Source organism: Branchiostoma belcheri, unplaced genomic scaffold (genome assembly GCF_001625305.1).
Source record: "Branchiostoma belcheri isolate BF01 breed outbred unplaced genomic scaffold, Haploidv18h27 scaffold5, whole genome shotgun sequence".
In the NCBI taxonomy this organism is placed as follows: Eukaryota; Metazoa; Chordata; class Leptocardii; order Amphioxiformes; family Branchiostomatidae; genus Branchiostoma; species Branchiostoma belcheri.
This window is the reverse complement of record NW_017804131.1, coordinates 2,978,144-2,999,543: the sequence shown is the minus strand read 5'-3', so window position 1 is coordinate 2,999,543 and position 21,400 is coordinate 2,978,144. Positions and strand designations below refer to the sequence as shown.

Here is a 21,400-nt window from a genome sequence, read left to right as displayed (position 1 = left end):
AAGACGGCTGGTGGCGTCTGGCAGCCGGAACAAAACATCACATACACCAGAGATGGAAGTCATTGTCATCATGCAAATATCCGGCCCATTACGAGTCACTTCCCCCGCCTTCCTCAGTCACTACATAGTTATTAAAAATCTGGCCACCCTCCCCCCACGCGCCGATAATAGGTTTTTGAAAGGTGGGAGCAAGCTGCCGTCAGCGGGCCGAATGTTCAGGTGTCTGGCTCGCGGCTCCGCATCACCCGGCAACCTCATTGTGTGCAGATGTGTTCTCGGCAAGTCGGAGAACAATCCTAGAATCATGGGGCTATTTCTAAAGGATGTTGGACAAAAAGAACAACCTCGTTACACCGAAGGGCAAAATGTCGGAACATTGTGGGTCAAGTGTAGGGCAACGGTAATCTCCAAGCAGATGATTGGAGGGGAGAACCGCCGCGCACTTTTCCTAGTTTTTCTGTGCTAGTATTAAAGGTGAGATGCATGAAAACTATATAGCAGAACCAATGACAGTTTCCCTCTCCCGTATCTGACTGCTTGGTGGTCGAACTGCACCAATGACATCATGATATTTTGGTACTCACAAACATTTCTCATGCAGGGAATTCTACCGGCTACTTGTAGGCTTTGCTAATTCACGAATACCTTGCTCGCCCGACACGCAATCTAAGATTGCTGTACCTATTGATGAAGTAGCATATACTTGAATCACAGTGATCATGAATCTACACCCGTTCCTATTTTGTTTAAAAAAGAATACAACTTGCTTGTTTATGATTGTATACACACTAATTGAGGGGTCTCTGGTCTAAGAATTAGTTCTTTGTTCTCTTTTCGAGACGTTTGTCTATTCTACTACTGGCAAAATATTGGAGGTGATAGGATACATCTAGGCAATGACTTTATTCGTCCAAGCAAAAACAACTAGGCTATTTCTCTAGTTCAAACATAAGTCGTTCCCGTGCTGCAGCACTCCAGGGGCGCTCATAATACGGGGCGTTCACTTAAAATCGCCACCTAGCGGAAGTCACCGAACTGCACGCTCATGACAGTCGGCTGTTGTTGGTGTCACGCCCAACCCGGACGACAATAGCACCGGTTGCCATTGTCCGGCGTTGTAAACGATCGTTTTATGGCGACTAATGACGGACATAATCACCGCGACAGTGACAAACGACGGTACTTTTGTGCCAGGCTTCCCCCGCAGCCCGGTGTAAAGGGCGGTGTGAAGATGATGGATGCCCGCTCGCCCCGACCTGTCCCGCCGGGCAGTGATGGATAGTTGGCCGCAGTGTTCCTCCCGTCCGTCCGCTGCGCCCAAACAAGTGGACTCGGAACACGCATCCTTTGTGTCCAGTGTTGACCTTTCTCGCCCCCTCCATCAATTTTGTCCACTGACCAGCTTAGGATTTGAGACCTGTGTGGTGGATGACAGATGATCCTTTCTTCCATCTGCCCAGTCCGTTTAGAAGGGAATTTCTGCGGTCTACACGACCGTCCGTTTGTTTTAGTTCTCCCCGCACACTTGTAGCGCCAGCCCGGGCCGTTCCCGTCTGTCCTGGCGCTACCGTGTGGAGGAAGGTCCGGTCTTGGACGTGTTTTAGGGACAGAACACCAAGGCCAAGTAAACAGATGTTGTCGTGGGGACACAATGGGGCGACCTGTCCGGCGGGGTCTTTAGGGCAAGGCCATTCATCTTCTGACCCCGACATCATTTTTCACGAATTAAAGACTGTAACATTCGATTTTTCATTCTCGACTTGCATTTCGTAGGAAACGCAGCGTTCGGCTCACGAATGTTTCACTTTGTACAAGAGGTGGGCGACTAGGTGCTCTTTAGCGAGCCTTTTGAAGGCTTTTCCCCGCCCGGTTCGCCGTTGACCCTGTGTTTGCGAGCAGCTTTTATGGGTCTTTGTTCGACGACCTCAGCGTGCTCTCGGGTCGGGCGGGTTGAGCGCTGAGGGAAATCCTGCGAGCATGTTTGTGTCTTCCCGCTGCAACTGGTTGTTATTTTTCTCCACTGGCAAACTTGTACTTCCCTTCTGCAAACATATCTTGTCATATAGTTAAAGATTAGGGTAAAAATCACACGTTTATCGGGAGAATTTAAGGTTTCGGAGTTGCCATATGGCGACCTACAGCCATGTTGTGGAGCGAAGGGTTCACAGCCGTTTGCCCCCTAGGAAAATACAGGTCGTGGTCCCGTTGACTTTCTCCACAGTGTCATGACCAACACCATTGTTTGGTTAAGCTCACAAAATGGGCCGGAAAATCGCCGATATAGTCGGTGCACCTGAGTCTCCGGGGCGGGCGGGGGCTGCGCGTGGCCGGTATTGTACCCACTGTCAGTCCGGTCATCATAGATAGCGTGGACGTAGGCTTCTGCACTTCTACTTCATCAAGTCAGTGCAGGGAAGCTCGGCTTTTCGAGCGAATGAAGATCAACTTGAAATCACATCAGAGGGTACTCTTAACGCCTCATTCACGCCTACAAGATGTTACCCGCCGAACCGTAACAAACGTCACGAAAATCAGATATGCAATTTCATAGTCCACCCGGTATCGAAATAGATATTTTGCAGTTTCAGTTCAAAGTTGAAACAGATATCAAAGACATGGCAGCATATCATAACATTTTTGTCAGAAAAGAGAGCGTTGACCGATATATTTCGATATTCTGGATGTGATCTATTTCACAGCTGATTAGCTGCACACGATCTTGACATGCGAGTAATATAAATATGGCGCACGAGTCGTTAGCGTTGGCTGGACTCATCAGGCGGCCTGACAGGCGACCTACCGTGTCATGGTCCCATTTTTCAACATGGCGTCGGACGAAGGAAGGTTACCTGTTCGAAAGAAAACTCAAGTTCACGAATGGAGTGGGAAAAGGTCATTCACGCTGCTAAATTCGCCAGAACATTTGAATCTAGCAGAGCAGAGTTGTCTGGCCATGGAAGCTTTTGCACGAAGTGGACCATCGCTTCACAACACAACACAACACAACTCCACACAATCTCCTTATTTGGTCAGGGTGCCTGACTTGTTGCACACTTCCAGGAGAAATAGTAGTCGGAATATTCATTTCCCAGTAAAAGCTTAGAGGAAGTAGCGATAGCTTTTCCATATAGAAGAAGAATTTTGCTCAGCTGCCTGTACCTCCGGGGCCTATCCACTGTTACTATAAAATGGCGACTGTAATATTTTAGTCGTCCCCCTGAGGAAAACAGCAAGTTGTTGGCATACTTTCAGAGAGATCGAGCGACTTGAGACAAATAAGGGCAAGCCTGGCTCTCGTGAGGTTTTCCCGCTTTATCCTACGAGCGATACGATCCCGCCGAAGGGACGGAGTCGGGTGGCGGGAAACTTTTAGACGACTCCCCGTGGACGCCGCCAGAGGCGACACGTGGGTTACCCAGGTCGTACTGTTAAATTAATGAAGCACGCAAAATCGTTCATTTTACAATAATCACTTAACTGGCACTGTGAAAATCATGCCAAATTGCCGAATCGGTTACAACACACGCCTTGTAGCTGCTATTGATAACACGGCCTCTCAGGAGAGATGGCAAAAGGGGAACAGAATTGAAGTTAATCCAAGATAAGATTTTGTAACCATGACAGCTCGGATCGACAAGTATGCTGGCTATCACCACCGGGCATCAGAACTAAATTTAATACATCATCATGCTGCAGCGTCGGCCCCCCTTGAATGGTAGACAAGGAAGGCACATTTCCTTACAGGGCGACAAGTTCTGGGAAGTTCGTCTGAAGGTTTTGTATAAGAATGTACCTGCTGCAGACCCCAGACCCACTTCCACGGGAGCTCCTCCTCACAAGAACCTGCACCCCTGCTGCAACTGTCGGCCAGCTCTTACACCCGTACCGAGTAAGTTTCTCCTTGGTCTTGATTTTTTTTCTTACTCTCGTTCTTTGTAATTTAAATGGGCCTGCAGAGAACAGTTGTCTTAGTTTTAATTCAAAGACATTTTAAGAGATCTTTATTACAATTGAACATCATTACTTATTTTGTTAACGATTAGAGATTCAAACACGTCATGCAGCACCAAAATCGAACGTTATGTTTCCAAAATGTTTCCTCTTTGAAAGCTTTAAAGTTTAAGCTTAGCATTGAGACTCTCTAGTGGAGGGCCATTCCCTAATAGCGATTCTCACACAATAGCTTTCTATATCTTAGAATTAACTTATTATTGTAAAGTCTTAGCTTATTATTGTAAAGTCGCACGACGTTGTACTACTTTGAAAACATTAAGAGCTGAGATGAATATTGTTTTCGTAAGTCAAGGCCAGTTCGGGATATTTTCTAATGTCTGAACTTTCCTCTTCCCCCAGTCTCTGACTCATCTGACCAATCACAATGGAAGAAGAAGAGGCCACAGCTTTGGTGATCGACAACGGCTCCGGCCTGTGCAAGGCTGGCTTCGCCGGCGACGACGCGCCCAGGGCAGTCTTCCCTTCCATCGTCGGCCGCCCAAGGCATCAAGTAAGTTGAAAATCCTAGCCTTAGCCTGGACTCCAGCCTTGTTAGCTTTGGTCCGCTCCCCAAGATCTGCTCCCCAAGGCTGGACTCCAGGCTAGAAAATCCTGGTTTCAACACTTGCTCTGTTATGTGCTTGACTTTGCCTTCCCAAACGGCTGAAGTACATGAAGAACGATTCCACTAGCAATACTGGCCTCCAAAATGAAATTTCTTCTCCATAAGATACAATGGGTATTTTCCCATGCCCCGTGAAGAACAGAACGGTATTCTGACCAGCATCACTAAATACAAAGAAATTGCATGTAGTAAATCAAATACAATACCCTACTGACAATTTTCACTGCTACATTTCTAGATCTGTTTCTCGAACAAGAAAATATGTTCATATTTTTTGGAACGACTGTGACACATGAATTCTGCTGGTACTGCGACATTTGGATGTCACAAGGATTTTAATAAGTACTATTTGTCTTTCTCAGGGCGTGATGGTCGGTATGGGCCAGAAGGACGCCTACGTGGGTGACGAGGCTCAGAGCAAGAGGGGTATCCTCTCTCTGAAGTACCCCATCGAGCACGGCATCGTCACCAACTGGGACGACATGGAGAGGATCTGGCACCACGCTTTCTACAACGAGCTGCGTATTGCCCCCGAGGAGCACCCCATCCTCCTCACTGAGCCGCCACTCAACCCCAAGGCCAACAGGGAAAAGATGACCCAAGTTAGTCCGTAGTTTGGTAGATTTCCCTGTTATAGTGACGAAAAGATCATTTCAAAAGCCGTCAGTTTCACTAGCCTGGATGCCAGGAACACTAGGCCAAAAGTTATACCTCGCACACTGGATAACTTTGGCCTAGTAGGCCCTAGTATGCTATGGGTCTGGCATCTCGTACAGTTTCTCAAGGCGGAAACGGCAAAAACGGCACCTGGCCAAGTATCCACCAGTATCTTAGCTTCTTAGGATCGTTTTTATACTAAACACATTGGCATTCGGACATACAGCGCTACTTTACGATGGCTTTCCCCTAACCATGCCAATCTTATGTCTGTGTCCATAACTAATAATTGTCCTATATCTCCCAACAGTTGATGTTCGAGACCTTCAACGCCCCCGCCATGTACGTGGCCATCCAGGCCGTGCTGTCCCTCTACGCCTCCGGCCGTACCACCGGCATTGTCATGGACACCGGCGACGGTGTGACCCACGCCGTGCCCATCTACGAGGGCTACTGTCTCCCCCACGCCATCATGCGTCTGGACCTGGCCGGCAGGGACCTGACCCACTACCTGATGAGAATCCTCTGCGACCGCGGCTACTCCTTTGTAACCACTGGTACGTGTTCATCGCTATTTGTATGTTGTGTGGGTATCAGCGGGTTGTATGGGGGACAGGCGTAATATCGTACCACAAATGCAATGTGACTTCCCACCAGGAAATCTTCTTTTTTTTTCTTAATAGTGCAGAAAAAAATGATCAGGACAGCATTCACGTAGTTCTGATAAAACATATATCAAAATTGGGCAATATGTAAATGGCCTGGTTTTAGTCTAAGGCGAATCACCATGATGGCCAAGGGTTCGCAATGTAGACACGACTATTTGATGAACCATCCTGACCCGAAAACCCTTCCCCTACAGCTGAGAGAGAAATTGTTCGTGACGTGAAGGAGAAGCTGTGCTATGTGGCCCTGGACTTCGAGCAGGAGATGATGACCGCGGCCACCACTTCCAGCCTGGAGAAGAGCTACGAGCTGCCTGATGGACAGGTCATCACCATCGGCAACGAGAGGTTCCGCTGCCCAGAGACCCTCTTCCAGCCATCATTCATCGGTAAATTTCTTCTCATTTCTTTTTCTTTAAGTTTTACCTTCTTTGACGTTTTATCGAAAGTCTATGAATGTAAGATATGACAGAAGAACAGTGGACTCTTGTTCTTAACTGAGGCACAAGTCGTTTTCGTGATAGGCAGCTTTTGTCGCTGTGTGAAAATCTAATGAAAGTTTGGTTTCTCCACAGGCATGGAGTCCCCGGGCATCCACGAGCAGACTTACAACAGCATCATGAAGTGCGACATCGACATCCGTAAGGACCTGTACGCCAACAACGTGCTGTCCGGCGGCACCAGCATGTTCCCGGGTATCGCCGACCGTATGCAGAAGGAGATGACCGCGCTCGCCCCCAGCACCATGAAGATCAAGATCATCGCTCCTCCCGAGAGGAAGTACTCTGTATGGATCGGTGGGTCCATCCTGGCCTCCCTGTCCACCTTCCAGCAGATGTGGATCACCAGGCAGGAATACGACGAGTCGGGACCAGCAATTGTCCACCGCAAGTGCTTCTAAATGTTTCGTAGAGAGAAGAAGGAAAGATGGAAAAACGTCTGTGAAGGAACTGTGGTAGGATAGAAGCAGTTTAGCACAGGAGGAAAACAGGAAGTCAGAGATTTGGCGCTCTAATTGGTATTTTGGTCAGTCATGTCCCCGGGGACGAGAATCTGACGACAGGTTGCTGAAAACCAATGCGCATGCGTGGCTGCTGTACCCTGGGGACGATACAAAATGGCGCCTCCCCACTGCCCGGTATTACCCCATGTTACGTAATGCATGTTCTGTGGACAAGATCGTGAATATATGTGCCAGACATCCATCTACCGAGAAGATAACAAAATATGAAAACGGATATCTTTGTTTTTGTAAAACTTTGTACTACTCTTTTTTTGCAAATATAAAGGCTGATCCAAGCAATGTGATTTGTCTGTGGTCTTGTTCTCTCTTTATTCGGTTTAAGTTCTACAGACCTCGAAATATATAGATATCATTTGGCAAGGCAACGGTCCTATTAGCCTGGGTACCATCCTACTTGTATGCCGGGGCTCCCACACTCGCTTCCCTATTAAAGAAGTACTTGTTAGGGAAGCGAGTGTGGGAGCCCCGGCATACAAGTAGGATGGTACCCAGGCTACGGTCCTATATGGCGATGGATATGAATTCTTAACTAGACTTGTTTTGACATGCTGTCAACTGAACCAATACTGGTGGTCCTATACTGGCAAGAGCCCTTTGAGATACTCGTCCGACGTTGGAGCACTCAGTGAAACACTAAAGAAGTGTAGAGAAATTTTAGGAGTTCGGATTCCAATGACATCATACTTCATTGCACAACAATTATACAAAGACAAGTATGGAATCTGTTCATATACAACAAACATACTATGAGACTAATCTACCTTACAAAGACTGTGTAGTGGGATTATGGGAAGAGAGTAGCTTTAATTTTGCAGTCAACACAAGTATACTAAAATGTTCAGAGTCCAAGGTTGGTACTTCATGGTATTCTCGCTAGAGGGTGCAACACACCAACTACAAATATCTTCAGCACACAACAGCTGCCACACACACTCCTCTTCGCCTTATATGGACATGACTGTCAATGATATAAAAAACAAACGCCGATGTCGATCAAGTATGTAGATTAACTTGTTCATGGTCCAGATGTAGGATCGCTAACCACTGGACTACGCTTAACCAACTAGTTTGGTCTACGGTTTTGTTTTCTCAAAAAAAGCAAATACATGTACTTCAGTCAAGAAAAGGGATTTCAGGGCCCAGGACCTGATGAAGATACTTGGCATTTTGGAATCCAAAGTAAAGTTAGTTGACTATCAACATCAACTTTTGACAATGACGGACTAAATGCTTCTTCATCATCCCGAGGAAATCTAAATCAAGTGACTCAATTGCAAACTTACTAGCAAGGTGCATGTGCTTAACAAGACAGAAGCTCCCTCTTCAGCTCTTGTAATCAGTGCGCGCTTCGCACTATGGTAATACTAGTAATAACTCACCCCGTTCCCAGGATTCAAATATTTCCCCTGTACCTTACAATTGTAAGTTGTGATGTCTAGCGTCTTGTAAATATATCAGAAGAAGCCATTAGGCCATATCATGGCTTAATCTCATTAAATACGAGAAGGACATTCCCAACTCTTGTTTGACTATATTTGGGAAATCTGGAGTCAGCTGGGAATCCAGGAATATCTGAAGACTGTGGGTCAGTGCAACAGAAAGGGATTTCTTCTTCTGAGAAGTGCATCCCAAATAAGCTGGCCCAGAGCTTCAATCGGTTATTCGTGCCCTTATATTTTCTTCCCTTTTGTGGTAGACCATGCATTCTTGTATAATACTGAGTGTTGTGTAGCCTGGGTGGCTAACCGTGTTCCCAGGCCCTACACAGGCTCCTCGGCTCCAGGCCTACATGCCCCCAAGGAAATTATACAGATAGCTTTGCTACTAGCCCTGATCAAGTGAAACTAGTCTGTAAGGTCTGTAGGTATCTATCGAGGACAACTGTACTCGTTCTTCACTGAAGAGTCAAAAAACAAAACACAAGGCCATTAGAAAGTCTTGAACCATTTATTCACAATGTTCATCCTGCAAACATAGTCTATAGTGCCATGACGGTTGGTGATCGATGTTTGGTGATTCATGATTTGTGCGTATGTACAAATTAGAAATAAGGCAAAGTACAGAACCCCTCTTCTTCGTCTTCAAATCTCGACAAGTCAGCAATTGGTAAGGCAATTCTGGGAATTAGAAACTCCAATTCAAACGCTACTATACACGACTTCGCCAGTCACCCACACAGTTCAGTCACTTGCATTTATATTATATTCCCCTTCCCATAGCACGGCTCAATCGGAATAGTATTCATCTCAATGTACTCATTTGTCAACTTACATATGTTACTTAGTCATAGTAGCGATCAAATTGAAGTTTACGTCAAAGATTCAATTTGTGTTTTGTATTTAGAAGCATTTCCTGTGCACGATGGACGGTCCCGACTCGTCGTACTCCTGCTTGGTGATCCACATGGCTTGGAAGGTGGACAGGGAGGCCAGGATGGACCCGCCGATCCACACGGAGTACTTCCTCTCGGGAGGAGCGATGATCTTGATCTTCATGGTGCTGGGAGCCAGGAAGGTGATCTCCTTCTGCTGACGATCAGCGATACCGGGGTACATGGTGGTGCCGCCGGACAGGACGTTGTTGGCGTACAGGTCCTTACGGATGTCGATGTCGCACTTCATGATGCAGTTATAGGTGGTCTCATGGATTCCCGTGGATTCCATACCTAGAAAAACAAGAGGCATTGTAAGAAAATATATCAAATGAGCTGACATACTAGTAGTTGTCAGAAAATTAGATGCTAAAATATCAATGTGTGACAAAATAGTAAACGTATAACATATACTTAAAGAAATAATTTAAAAATGATACACATACCGAGGAAGGAAGGCTGGAAGAGAGCCTCCGGTGCCCTGAACCTCTCGTTGCCAATGGTGATGACCTGTCCATCAGGCAGCTCGTAGCTCTTCTCCAGACTGGAGCTCGTGGCCGCCGTCATCATCTCCTGTTCAAAGTCCAGCGCGACGTAACACAGCTTCTCCTTGATGTCACGGACAATCTCACGCTCAGCTAAGGAAAAATGGGATGTTATTTTAATGTTGATATCTCTTAAAATCAGAGTTTGTCCTTGCCTTATTGTTATATCTTGCAAGGTTCAAAATGTTTATTTTAATAGGAAAACAGGAAAATATTGAAAGAACGTGACAGCGTCACGGACAGTTCGCAAAAAGTACCATCCTATAGTTCACAAGTTTGCCATGATTTTGCGTATGCTACTGACAGTAATTGAAATGTTTTATTTTGCCTCCGTAAATGACACATGCATTGCTACAATAGGTGCAGCTTCGGCCCTTCTCGTTGTTGCTTGTATGAATTCCGCTAGGTGGACCTTTTCATGAGTTGTGAACAGCTGGTACGTGTGACTAGTAAGTACAAAGTCATCTCAATTTTAACAAACCTGTGGTGACGAAGGAGTAGCCTCTTTCAGTCAGGATCTTCATGAGGTAGTTGGTCAGGTCCCTTCCGGCCAGGTCCAGACGCATGATGGCGTGAGGCAGGGCGTAACCCTCGTAGATGGGCACGGTGTGGGTCACACCATCGCCGGAGTCCAGCACGATACCAGTTGTACGACCGGACGCGTAGAGGGACAGCACGGCTTGGATGGCCACGTACATGGCGGGCACGTTGTAGGTCTCGAACATGATCTATACGGAACGTTTAAAAGATGTAAAACATGGCACTGATGGTGGCTATGATTATTGTATACATCCTAGTGAATCATAGACTTTTAAAGTTATGGTAAATGTTCCAGTGTAAAAAGAGTCGGTAAAATGCAGACTTTGCAGTCCTAGAACACGCTTCAGTCCATGATTTACTTTTTCGGGCTTGAGAAGCTGAGCTGTAATTACCTGTGTCATCTTTTCCCTGTTGGCCTTGGGGTTCAGGGGAGCCTCTGTCAGCAGGGTTGGGTGTTCCTCTGGGGCTACTCGGAGCTCGTTGTAGAAGGTGTGGTGCCAGATCTTCTCCATATCGTCCCAGTTGGTAACGATGCCATGCTCGATGGGGTACTTCAGGGTGAGGATACCCCTCTTGCTCTGAGCTTCGTCTCCGACGTAGGCGTCCTTCTGACCCATACCGACCATCACGCCCTGATGCCTTGGGCGGCCGACGATGGATGGGAAGACAGCCCTGGGGGCGTCGTCGCCGGCGAAGCCAGCCTTCACAAGTCCGGAGCCATTGTCAACAACCAGAGCAGTCGTTTCCTCGTCGTCGCACATGATGAAAAGTTATACTGGATAGAAAAAATAGAAATCATGTACTTTAGTATGAAGCCAAGCAATTAACACAATACAAAAACAAAGCAATGAGAAACGTACGCGGTCATTATTGGCCTCGGACGTTAGAACGAAAGAAAGGGTGCCAAATAGTTGAAGTGAAATGGTATGTTTTCATTATCAGAATTCAATGCAAGAACTTGGGAAGTTCAATGCAGTCACAAAGCCAGAGGCCGACGTACAGAATCGAGCCTGAAGTACTTGTAATGAGTAGGATAGATGCATTTCAGTCACATAAAAATTGCCGTGATTTCGCTGAAAGTCCGAATTAGACTACGATTATCCATCAATAGTTTCACAGTCTATTAGGCAAAGTCTGTTTACAGCATTAGGCCCAGCTCAGTAAAATCAGCCCTTACCGTGTGTTGGTCCCTCGGAACAAGTCTGGCGAAGTGATCGGACGGTCAGTGTGGCCGAAAGTGCCGGCAGAATCCTTCCACCGTGCTTTATGCACACACGGCTTCACAATCTTCTGGGAAAAGTGACCCATATTCAGCCAGGAATGGAGCCTTTGTCTCTTTTACGGAGGTTCCCTCTGTTAATGGACTGTCCTACTTGGACGAGGGGCGGACGACCAAAAATGGAACGGGTGGATTTGGTCAAGAATGCGGGGGAAGAACGAATTCCGCGAACCGCTCGACATGACGTAACGTATTTCTGTCACCAAAATCTGGGAAAATTCTTTTTCCTTCTGTATGACCTATCACTGCTTTTGCTGTACCATGAATGGTATTGCTATTTCAGTGTCACGGTGAAATGAAAACTTGTTCCCAAAGAGTTAACATTTAACAATTTCCCTTGTACACTGTAGTGGCTCCGGAATCGTTCTACGTGTAGAGGGATTATTGCTGACAGTACGGGTACAACGCTTTAGGCTTTCCGGCAAAAGTTACATGCAAATAACATTTTGCCGTATATCATTTCAGTCTTTGTGTACAGTTGTTTCATATAGCAGATTTAGATGACTACGGTTCAGTTTGTTGTGTCCTGCTTTCATTGACAGTGTTTTGTGTTATGGTGATAGCATTCTGTCTGTTTTTTCAAAAGTGTGTTTTTTAACTAAATCTTAATGAACTTCGATTGACCCTTAGGATTTGTGACTTCTAGATAAAGGTTAATTTAGTTTGCAAAAAGGTTACGATCGAACTTGCTATGGCCATCGGGTTGAAAAAATTATGTTGTGGGAAATACAAAGACTTCATTTGTGTCAAAATCATAATGTACGCTTTCTCAGGCACATGGTGGACAGCCAGCGGCCATAGACGTTTTCACACACGTGGTGGTAGGTCAGTACATACTGTCGTCATACATATGGTAGCGGCCGCTAAGTTTTCCCTCGACATGGCAGCCCCTCCGTTTCCCGGGACTCTACCTCCGACTTGTCCGTGCTCATAGTGGCGGTGTGTCAATATTAGCCACTTTGTCAGGGGGCGAGCTCCAACGTTTCGCCCGTACCACACAACGCGACCTCCCGCCTCCCCGCACGTCCGGCTTGGGGACCCCCCATTTCAGCACCAAGGACAGCGCCTGACGGGCAGGTGACGCTGGTTCAAAACAGTATTGTGTAGACTGTTGTTCTTGTTTTTGCACTATTTGCACTTGATTGAGCTGACATAACTACAAATTGATAATCATAATAGTAATAGATTTTCAATGCGCAGTGGTGGTTTTTCTGGTTTCTCCCCGCCTTGAAATAAGGATTATAACACTGATATCGTTACCATGAAATTGTTACGTTTAAAACCTTCTTATATACCTTACTAACACTCAATACTATAGTCATAATGGTAGTGGCTTCGATGAGCATTGGATATTTATATTTTACAGTTTATCTACGCTAATCTTTTTGATATTTCTATTCTAGCCGCACGTCTGCCCACACCGCTCAAGTTCGCCCCTCCACATTTGGTTACCTTACATCGGCAACACTCCCCTTAGTAGTCTCCTAGTCTTTCCGTATAGGTCCGTGTAACGACAACACACTGATATACTTGGTGCTATCTAGGTGCTGCTTTTGTATATGCATGTTCACAGCGATGAAGTTTCATTCCATTTTCGTCCCACGATTTTCCTACCCATTCAAGTTAGCAGTTGTTCTCTAACGTAAATGATATTTCACATACAATTAACCACAGCTATTACACCAACCATTTTCAAATGAGAGCGTTTATTGCGAATAAACGTGAAGTAATATAAAAGCACATTGTAGTAAAAGTTATATTATATTGGTAGAACCAGTGTCCAGGTAGGTATATGCCGTATTGTGTACTACAGCACACCATATAGTTTTACAAGCCAAAAACTTAGCTTAGTGTTAGTCCCGACCACTTATCTCTCAATAGTGTGTAATAAGAAAGATGGATGGATGGATGGATGGATGGATGGATGGATGGATGGATGGATGGATGGATGGATGGATGGATGGATGGATATGGATGGATATGGATGGATATGGATGAATAAAAGAGTTGATGGACGGATGGATGGGTGGGTGGTTGGTTGGATGGATGGATGAATAGATTAATAGATACATGAATGCATGGATGGGTGGATGGATGGATGGATGGATGGATGGATGGATGGATGGATGGATGGATGGATGAATAGATGGATGGATGACTACTATGAATAAAACAAATATTACAGATCAAGATGATGATAGCACAATGCATGCTTTACTCCAGTCAGAAGCCTGCATGAAACGATTACTACAGAGAAGATCATTAGATGATAACTGCACGAAAACGTTAAACATGATGGGCAGGCGTTTTTTGGTCTAGAAGCATTTCCTGTGCACGATGGACGGTCCCGACTCGTCGTACTCCTGCTTGGTGATCCACATGGCTTGGAAGGTGGACAGGGAGGCCAGGATGGACCCGCCGATCCACACGGAGTACTTCCTCTCGGGAGGAGCGATGATCTTGATCTTCATGGTGCTGGGAGCCAGGAAGGTGATCTCCTTCTGCTGACGATCAGCGATACCGGGGTACATGGTGGTGCCACCGGACAGGACGTTGTTGGCGTACAGGTCCTTACGGATGTCGATGTCGCACTTCATGATGCAGTTATAGGTGGTCTCGTGGATTCCCGTGGATTCCATACCTGTTCAAATCATTTGCAATGACAATGTGTCAGTTATAATTTTTGGCAACTAGACAATATTTTTGAAAATGCGGTGGAGTTATGGTAATTTGAGCATAAACTTGAGACTGCTCTGGATTGACTTACATAGCTCTACATGTTTTGGACCGATAATGTAGAAAATGATTCAAAGTCAACTAACTGTGCAGAGAAGAAACGGCCAATATTACATCCTGGGAAAGGATGAAAGAGTCTGCCATACAGAATGTGACTGTTTTGGTAAGATATGCATTCAGAAGGTGGTTCTGTTGGGTAGATAGATTCCGTGCCCATTATGCATTACCCATGCATTCATATTTGTCAAACAAAAACTATTTTAGTCACAGAGAGGCATTTCATTCATGCATCGATATGGAAGGTGGGATGATGACCAACCGAGGAAGGACGGCTGGAAGAGAGCCTCCGGTGCCCTGAACCTCTCGTTGCCAATGGTGATGACCTGTCCATCGGGCAGCTCGTAGCTCTTCTCCAGACTGGAGCTCGTGGCCGCCGTCATCATCTCCTGTTCAAAGTCCAGCGCGACGTAACACAGCTTCTCCTTGATGTCACGGACAATCTCACGCTCAGCTGGAGATTTAAAACAAATAGATGATTGGGATGACGTCTTTAATAAACCAGAAGAATTAGTAACAGTTCATCATCAACGTTGAGAGGGCACTGATAATTGAAATATCAAATGAAGATCAATTGAAATAACAGGCAAGACAGACAGAAACGACAGCGGGCCTTCGGAACTGACAAAATATTTCAAGTTATAGATGTCACACATAGATGTTATGGACGGTGCATATTTTCACCTGTGGTGACGAAGGAGTAGCCTCTTTCAGTCAGGATCTTCATGAGGTAGTTGGTCAAGTCCCTTCCGGCCAGGTCCAGACGCATGATGGCGTGAGGCAGGGCGTAACCCTCGTAGATGGGCACGGTGTGGGTCACACCATCGCCGGAGTCCAGCACGATACCGGTGGTTCGGCCGGAAGAATAGAGGGACAGCACGGCTTGGATGGCTACGTACATGGCGGGCACGTTGTAGGTCTCGAACATGATCTGTGATAAAGCATGAAATATTATGGTTGATAGCAAAACTGGATTGCAAATGTGTGTGTGTCTCTCTCTCTTTTTCTCTAACGTATTTTATCTACCTCCGGGGACCAAAGCTACCCTTTAATAATAGGCCTTTATACTCTTTTACTAACTTGTGCAGTTTGAAAAGTGCTTCTAAAGTGGTTTTGTTTCAAGCCGGTCAGTCCTAGATCTGTTTCTTAAACTCACCTGGGTCATCTTCTCCCTGTTAGCCTTGGGGTTGAGGGGAGCCTCTGTCAGAAGACACGGGTGCTCTTCAGGTGCAACACGGAGCTCGTTGTAGAAGGTGTGATGCCAGATCTTCTCCATATCGTCCCAGTTGGTGACGATGCCATGCTCAATGGGGTACTTCAGGGTGAGGATACCCCTCTTGCTCTGAGCCTCGTCACCCACGTAGGCGTCCTTCTGACCCATACCGACCATCACGCCCTGATGCCTTGGGCGGCCGACGATGGATGGGAAGACGGCCCTGGGGGCGTCGTCACCGGCGAAGCCAGCCTTGCACAGACCGGAGCCATTGTCGCAGACCAGGGCTGTTGTCTCTTCGTCGTCGCACATCTTTGTTTATTTCTTAGTTCTGCAAAGGAATAAAATCGTCTAAACATAAAGTTTTGCCTGCTCTTACAGACTTCTCATTTTGTCTTTGTGTGGTTGGTACCGAAGGCATCTTAAAAAGAATTGATGTACTTTGGCTATAGAGCAACCCGAAGAAAACGTTCGTAGGATACAAAAACTCCATATCCCATGCCACAAACTAAAAACCTACACAAAATACGAGGATAATTCCGTAAATATCATTGGAACGCGACTTCATCAATCACAGTCTACGGCGACCTAAATTTTTACAGAATTTTTTAGGTATCGAAAAGAATGACAGACAGGCAGGGTACTACAGGACGGGATGATACATGACGATTGATGAAGAGTTGAGACAGACTGACAATGACGAATGTGTATCACTTCCACATATGACAAATGCCTGACAACTCACCAGTCTTGGGTATGAAAAAACTGTCGGTGGATCTACGGTGAGTCTCGGACGCTGCGTGTTTATGAGAGTTGTGCCGCAACAGGCAAAGCCAAGGCGTGTTTTTATACACTTGTGAAGATCAAAATACGGGGAAATCGTTCCCCTATTGAGATTTATTACCAGACATGGAAGCGTTTCATGTCTGGATTTTTCACCTCTGTGCAGCTGTTAGGAATTCAGTCTCCATTATTGGCGACCTACCGACAAAACGAGACGCTAAATGATGCATGTTCCCAGAAAAATGCGCCCGCCGCCATGTTTGACCGCCATGTTCTATTTGTGGGTACAGGGCTGCGGGATTGGAGGCGATGCCTTTTGCGTGGGAAAAAATTATATTCATCAGGACGCGACGTCCTGGAGAGACCTTTACCACGGTCTTGATACCCAGTTTGTCTCATGCTATCATTCGCATCATAACTTCTTTCCCTTGTGTAAAGGGAAAACGCAGGCTCCAGAGCAGCATGCTTGATGATTTAAACTAAAGGTTATTCTATTCAACATTGACAGTTAATGCAATGATGTTACGTGTACATCCCAAATAAGTATTCATCATTTCTACTAAGATAGCGGTTATGGGTTCTACTACCAGAGATGTGTGTGCGCGGGTATGTCTTTGTCTTTGTCATCTTTGCCTAGAACGCACTACAGCCCAGGTAAGCCTATGGTAAAGGTGGGTGAATTCGAAGTGTGTCAATTCAATAGAATATTTTTCAGAAAAGAAAAAGGAAACAGAGACGTTCTGTAACTAGATTATTCGCAGAAAGAGCCAGTGCATACAGCTACAGAGACAATACGTCGGTCCTTAACTGTCCATTTATTTACAAAAGCCGTGTAGTGATACAAACATGACAGCGGACCCAGTTCTTCTGTGTGCAGCGAAACAAATGTGGCAGATAGGAAACAGCTAGGTGTAAGGGTTACTTCGCCACTTCAAAAGTAAGGATACAGCTACTTCTAGTAGTAAATCATGGTGCTCTTTGTTTGGGAACATTTCATTAAACAGCAAAACTACAAAAGTAAGAATATACAGATAGTTGCTAAACACTGAAAATACTTTCATCCGGCAAAACACACAAACATAATTGTATTTTTTTCTGACATTATTTCTTCAATTTTTTCTATGTAAAATCTAATCTAGGGAGTCAAAGTGGGCGTCACATATTAGAATGTCTTGATATACACAACCCAAAATGCAACAATGCCATTAAACGTGGGTGCTCAATGATACGCCGCAGTCAAACGCCGGCCACTTGTCCTACGTTCTAACTTCGCCAGAGGGCGTATGTCAACTTTGTTTAATTTTGTGTCCCTATCTTCTGTTCTAACATTCTTATCTTAATGTATGGAAAATAAACACACTGTTTATAGCTTACAACTTGAAGTCTGGTGTATTGTCCCCGAGTGATAGCTCTGGTTTGTAGTGGATTCATTTTCTCCATGACTGCTTCACTGTTTAACTATCCAGCTACCAACTCTCCTCTTTACATTGCTGCCTTGTATGACACTCATTGTAGTGGCTTGACAGGAAAAATCTCACGTATATAGGTGCAAACCTCTCTTTTTTCATTATCTTCGAAGTACACTGAGATATTGGCAATGGCAAGATATTCGGCCCTTTTGTACAGTGTTGTTATACCACAGTATAATGAACGTTTCTTTTTTAAAGATTTATAAAACTGAATGTGATCATAGCACCGCATTTGGGAACGCTGTTCCCTTTTCTTCGTATTCAAACCTTGTAAAGTGGCGTAATATTTTTGTTATGAAATATTTTCCAATATACGGTATATCACAAAACTACGTACTTGTGTAGAGTACACTGTCGAAGGGTCCCGATAGGTATTTTTTGCTTTTCTTAGAAACATTTCCTGTGAACGATGGTGGGTCCGTATTCGTCGTAATCAAACTTTCTGATCCACATCTGTTGAAAAGAGTGGAGCGACGCCAAGATGGAACCACCTATCCAGACGGAGTATTTCCTCTCGGGCGGGCTGACGGTTTTGATCTTCATGGCTGGAGGGGCGAGGTACAGGATCTCCTTCTGCATGCGGTCTGTCACCCCCGGGAACATAGTGGACCCTCCCGAGAGCACCAGGTTGGCGTAGAGGTCACGGCGGATGTCAAGGTCACAGCGCATGATGCTGAAGTACGTGGTCTCGTGGATACCGCAGCACTCCATACCTGCAAACACAAGAGTACATCAACTTTTCAGCGTACAACCAGGTTTTCCTCCAGTTCACATCGTTACACCGTTCAAAATAAAATTCTGCAACAACAGTGTCTTTCCCAGGATTGCAAAATTATGGAATTCCCTCCCAACCACATGCCTCCCTCTCGAATACCTTTCAGGGTTTCAAAATAAACACCGGTACCCACCGCCATCTTTTGGCATAGTCATACATCGGCCGTTCGACCTAGCTCAGTGCCCAGAAGTGGTCATTTTGCGACACCGTTAAAATACCCATATTCATCGCATTTCAGAATCTTTTTACAGTTAACGTTTAAAAACTGCATGTACTGCATGTCAACCGCCGGAAAGTTTTTGCTACAGGTGCTAACCATATTCGAATGTAGAAATCCCTCTTTTCAGTATATAGTCATCTAGGCTAATTATTACGATAGACTACGGTGGATTGATGTCTCACCGAGGAAGGAGGGCTGGAACAGCGCCTCGGGCGCCCTGAAGCGCTCGCTGCCGATCGTAACCTTCTGTCCGTCCGGCAGTTCAAAGGTCCTCTTGTACATCTGCTCCGTGTTCATCGCTATCCTCATCATCTCAGCCTCGAAATCCATGGAAACAAAACACGTCTTCTCCTTCAGATCCCGCACGATCTCTCTCTCAGCTGCATGTAACAGGTGGGAGTCAGTTGAATATGAACACATGAAAGAGGAGAAAGTGAGATGTGTACGAGTACTGAATCGCTATGGTAACGGAGATGAAAACTATAGAAGAGAGCAGAAAGCCAATGTCTGTTGTTTTGCTTCCTCCAAATTACATTTCTACAGGTCTGTGCGTTGTTCTGCCAACACTTTCAAATTATCACATTTTTACGGTGAAAGAAAATTGTCAAACTTGTCCCCTATACGAACGATTGGTTAGGGAACCAAAGCCAGTTTCTATGCAAGGTACCACAGTAAGAGTTACCTAGATACCACCCTATTTGGCTCTACACTCGTTCCCCTTGTTGGTTACAGCGTACTCAGAGATAAGCTTCATGCACGACATTCTACAAGGCCCCCTAAGTGTCCCTAACCCACCTGACGTGACGAATGAGTACCCCCTCTCTGTCAGCAGCTTCATCAGGTAATGGGTGATGTCCCTGCCCGCCAGGTTCAGCCTCATGATGGAGTGCGGCAGGGAGTAGCCCTCGAAGATGGGGACACAGTGGGACACGCCGTCCCCGCAATCCAGCACGATGCCCGAGGTCCGGCCCGAGGCGTACAGGGACAGCACGGCTTGGATCGACACGTACAGGGCCGGCACGTTAAACGTCTCGAACATCGTCTGGGAGGCGGAGTTTAGTTTGTAAAATCAAAGATGGCATAGTTACCTCAGAGCTCACTATAACAAGCATAGGTATCCTTTAAATTCTGTTTATAAATCGTGACTCTTGTCTGGATATACTGCAATTTTACAGATTACGGTTAGCATGTTCTAGGCATGTAGGTATGCTTTCTCAATGCCTTTGCCATAAATTGTACCATGTAAGACGTCGTGAATTAGTAAGTACGTATAACGTTAACAGGTGTCTGTACTAGGAAATATTGACATTGTCCTGGCACAACAGCGTCACCAAAACCTGCCCACGCCTTCCCCCCGAGAAGTACACTGACGGATGCATGATGCACCACTCACTATTGTCATCCTCTCTCTGTTGACTTTAGGGTTGATGGGCGCTTCGGTCACCAGTAGAGGGTGTTCCTCGGGGGCGATACGCATCTCGTTATAGAAGGCGTGATGCCACACCCTCTCCATGTCGTCCCAGTTGGTGACGATGCCGTGCTCCATGGGGTATCTCAGGGACAACACCCCCCTCTTGCTCTGAGCCTCGTCCCCCACGTACGCGTCTTTAGCTCCCATGCCTAACATGATTCCCTGGAAAAGAAGGTATTCCGTTGTTTGCTATACGTTCGCCCACATACATGTTTTCCTGCAATTCATTAGTATTCGCCAGGAGGGGTACATGGTTTATTGACAACATGCTCCAGTAATTATCCCTTTGCCTCAGTGGAATGGGCCATTACTGTCACAAGACATCAATAACAGATTTGCCAAAAGCACTGTTAAAACCGCACTCTGTAATGATATGACTCTGCAGTCTGATCTACAGTACTACAATAGCCTAGTATGTTCCTTATGTATGTATGTCTAAGTCAAGTCGTGTATCTTTTGTCTCCACTTTTCTATATGCGTTTGTTATGTGTCGTGGCATGAATGTACAATAAAGGTATTTTATTTCATTTCATATGATGAGTGAGAGGAGGGTTGCATAATCGTAGGTGTACTTCTCTCTCTCTCCCTCTCTCTCTTTCTCTCCCTGTCTCTCCATAGCTAATAAACTGTTCTCTTTCCTCACCTCGTGTCTGGGGGAGCCCACCACGGCAGGGAACACGGCCCTGGGCGCGTCATCCCCCGCGAAGCCCGCCTTACACATCCCGGACCCATTGTCGATCACGATGGCCACACCCTCCTCTCCGGACGTCACCCTCATACTTCTTTCCTGCGTGGAAAAGGTAAAAATGAAATTTTAAAATAGAACAATGTACATGTATCAAGGAAACCATATCTAACTTCAAAAAGCCAACGAACGCAGTCCACCTTCTGATAAAGATAATGAACCATTTTATGATGGTTCTAGTAAAGTATACGTACATGTATGAGATACAGACCAAGAGACAGAATTGTACGTT

The 21,400-nt window shown here is 45.8% G+C and overlaps 2 protein-coding genes and 1 pseudogene across 2 annotated transcripts; 1 reads left to right on the top strand and 2 right to left on the bottom strand.

The window, feature by feature from the left end:
- Positions 1 to 3,785: 3,785 nt before the first annotated feature.
- LOC109479784 (actin-like) lies at positions 3,786 to 7,237 on the top strand. Its single transcript, XM_019781788.1, has 6 exons — positions 3,786 to 3,889; positions 4,354 to 4,504; positions 4,981 to 5,220; positions 5,586 to 5,832; positions 6,138 to 6,329; positions 6,516 to 7,237. The coding sequence occupies exons 2-6, from the start codon at positions 4,379 to 4,381 to the stop codon at positions 6,839 to 6,841; spliced, it is 1,131 nt and encodes a 376-aa protein (XP_019637347.1). The 5' UTR covers positions 3,786 to 3,889; positions 4,354 to 4,378; the 3' UTR covers positions 6,842 to 7,237.
- A 1,658-nt stretch (positions 7,238 to 8,895) lies between these two features.
- Positions 8,896 to 11,616, bottom strand: LOC109479780 (actin, alpha cardiac muscle 2). The gene is made up of 5 exons (XM_019781780.1): positions 11,598 to 11,616; positions 10,813 to 11,195; positions 10,362 to 10,608; positions 9,782 to 9,973; positions 8,896 to 9,629 (listed from the first exon to the last, which is right to left on the bottom strand). The coding sequence occupies exons 2-5, from the start codon at positions 11,179 to 11,181 to the stop codon at positions 9,304 to 9,306; spliced, it is 1,134 nt and encodes a 377-aa protein (XP_019637339.1). The 5' UTR covers positions 11,182 to 11,195; positions 11,598 to 11,616; the 3' UTR covers positions 8,896 to 9,303.
- A 1,776-nt stretch (positions 11,617 to 13,392) lies between these two features.
- The window catches only part of LOC109479813, a 16,891-nt pseudogene continuing 8,883 nt past the window's right edge, over positions 13,393 to 21,400 (bottom strand).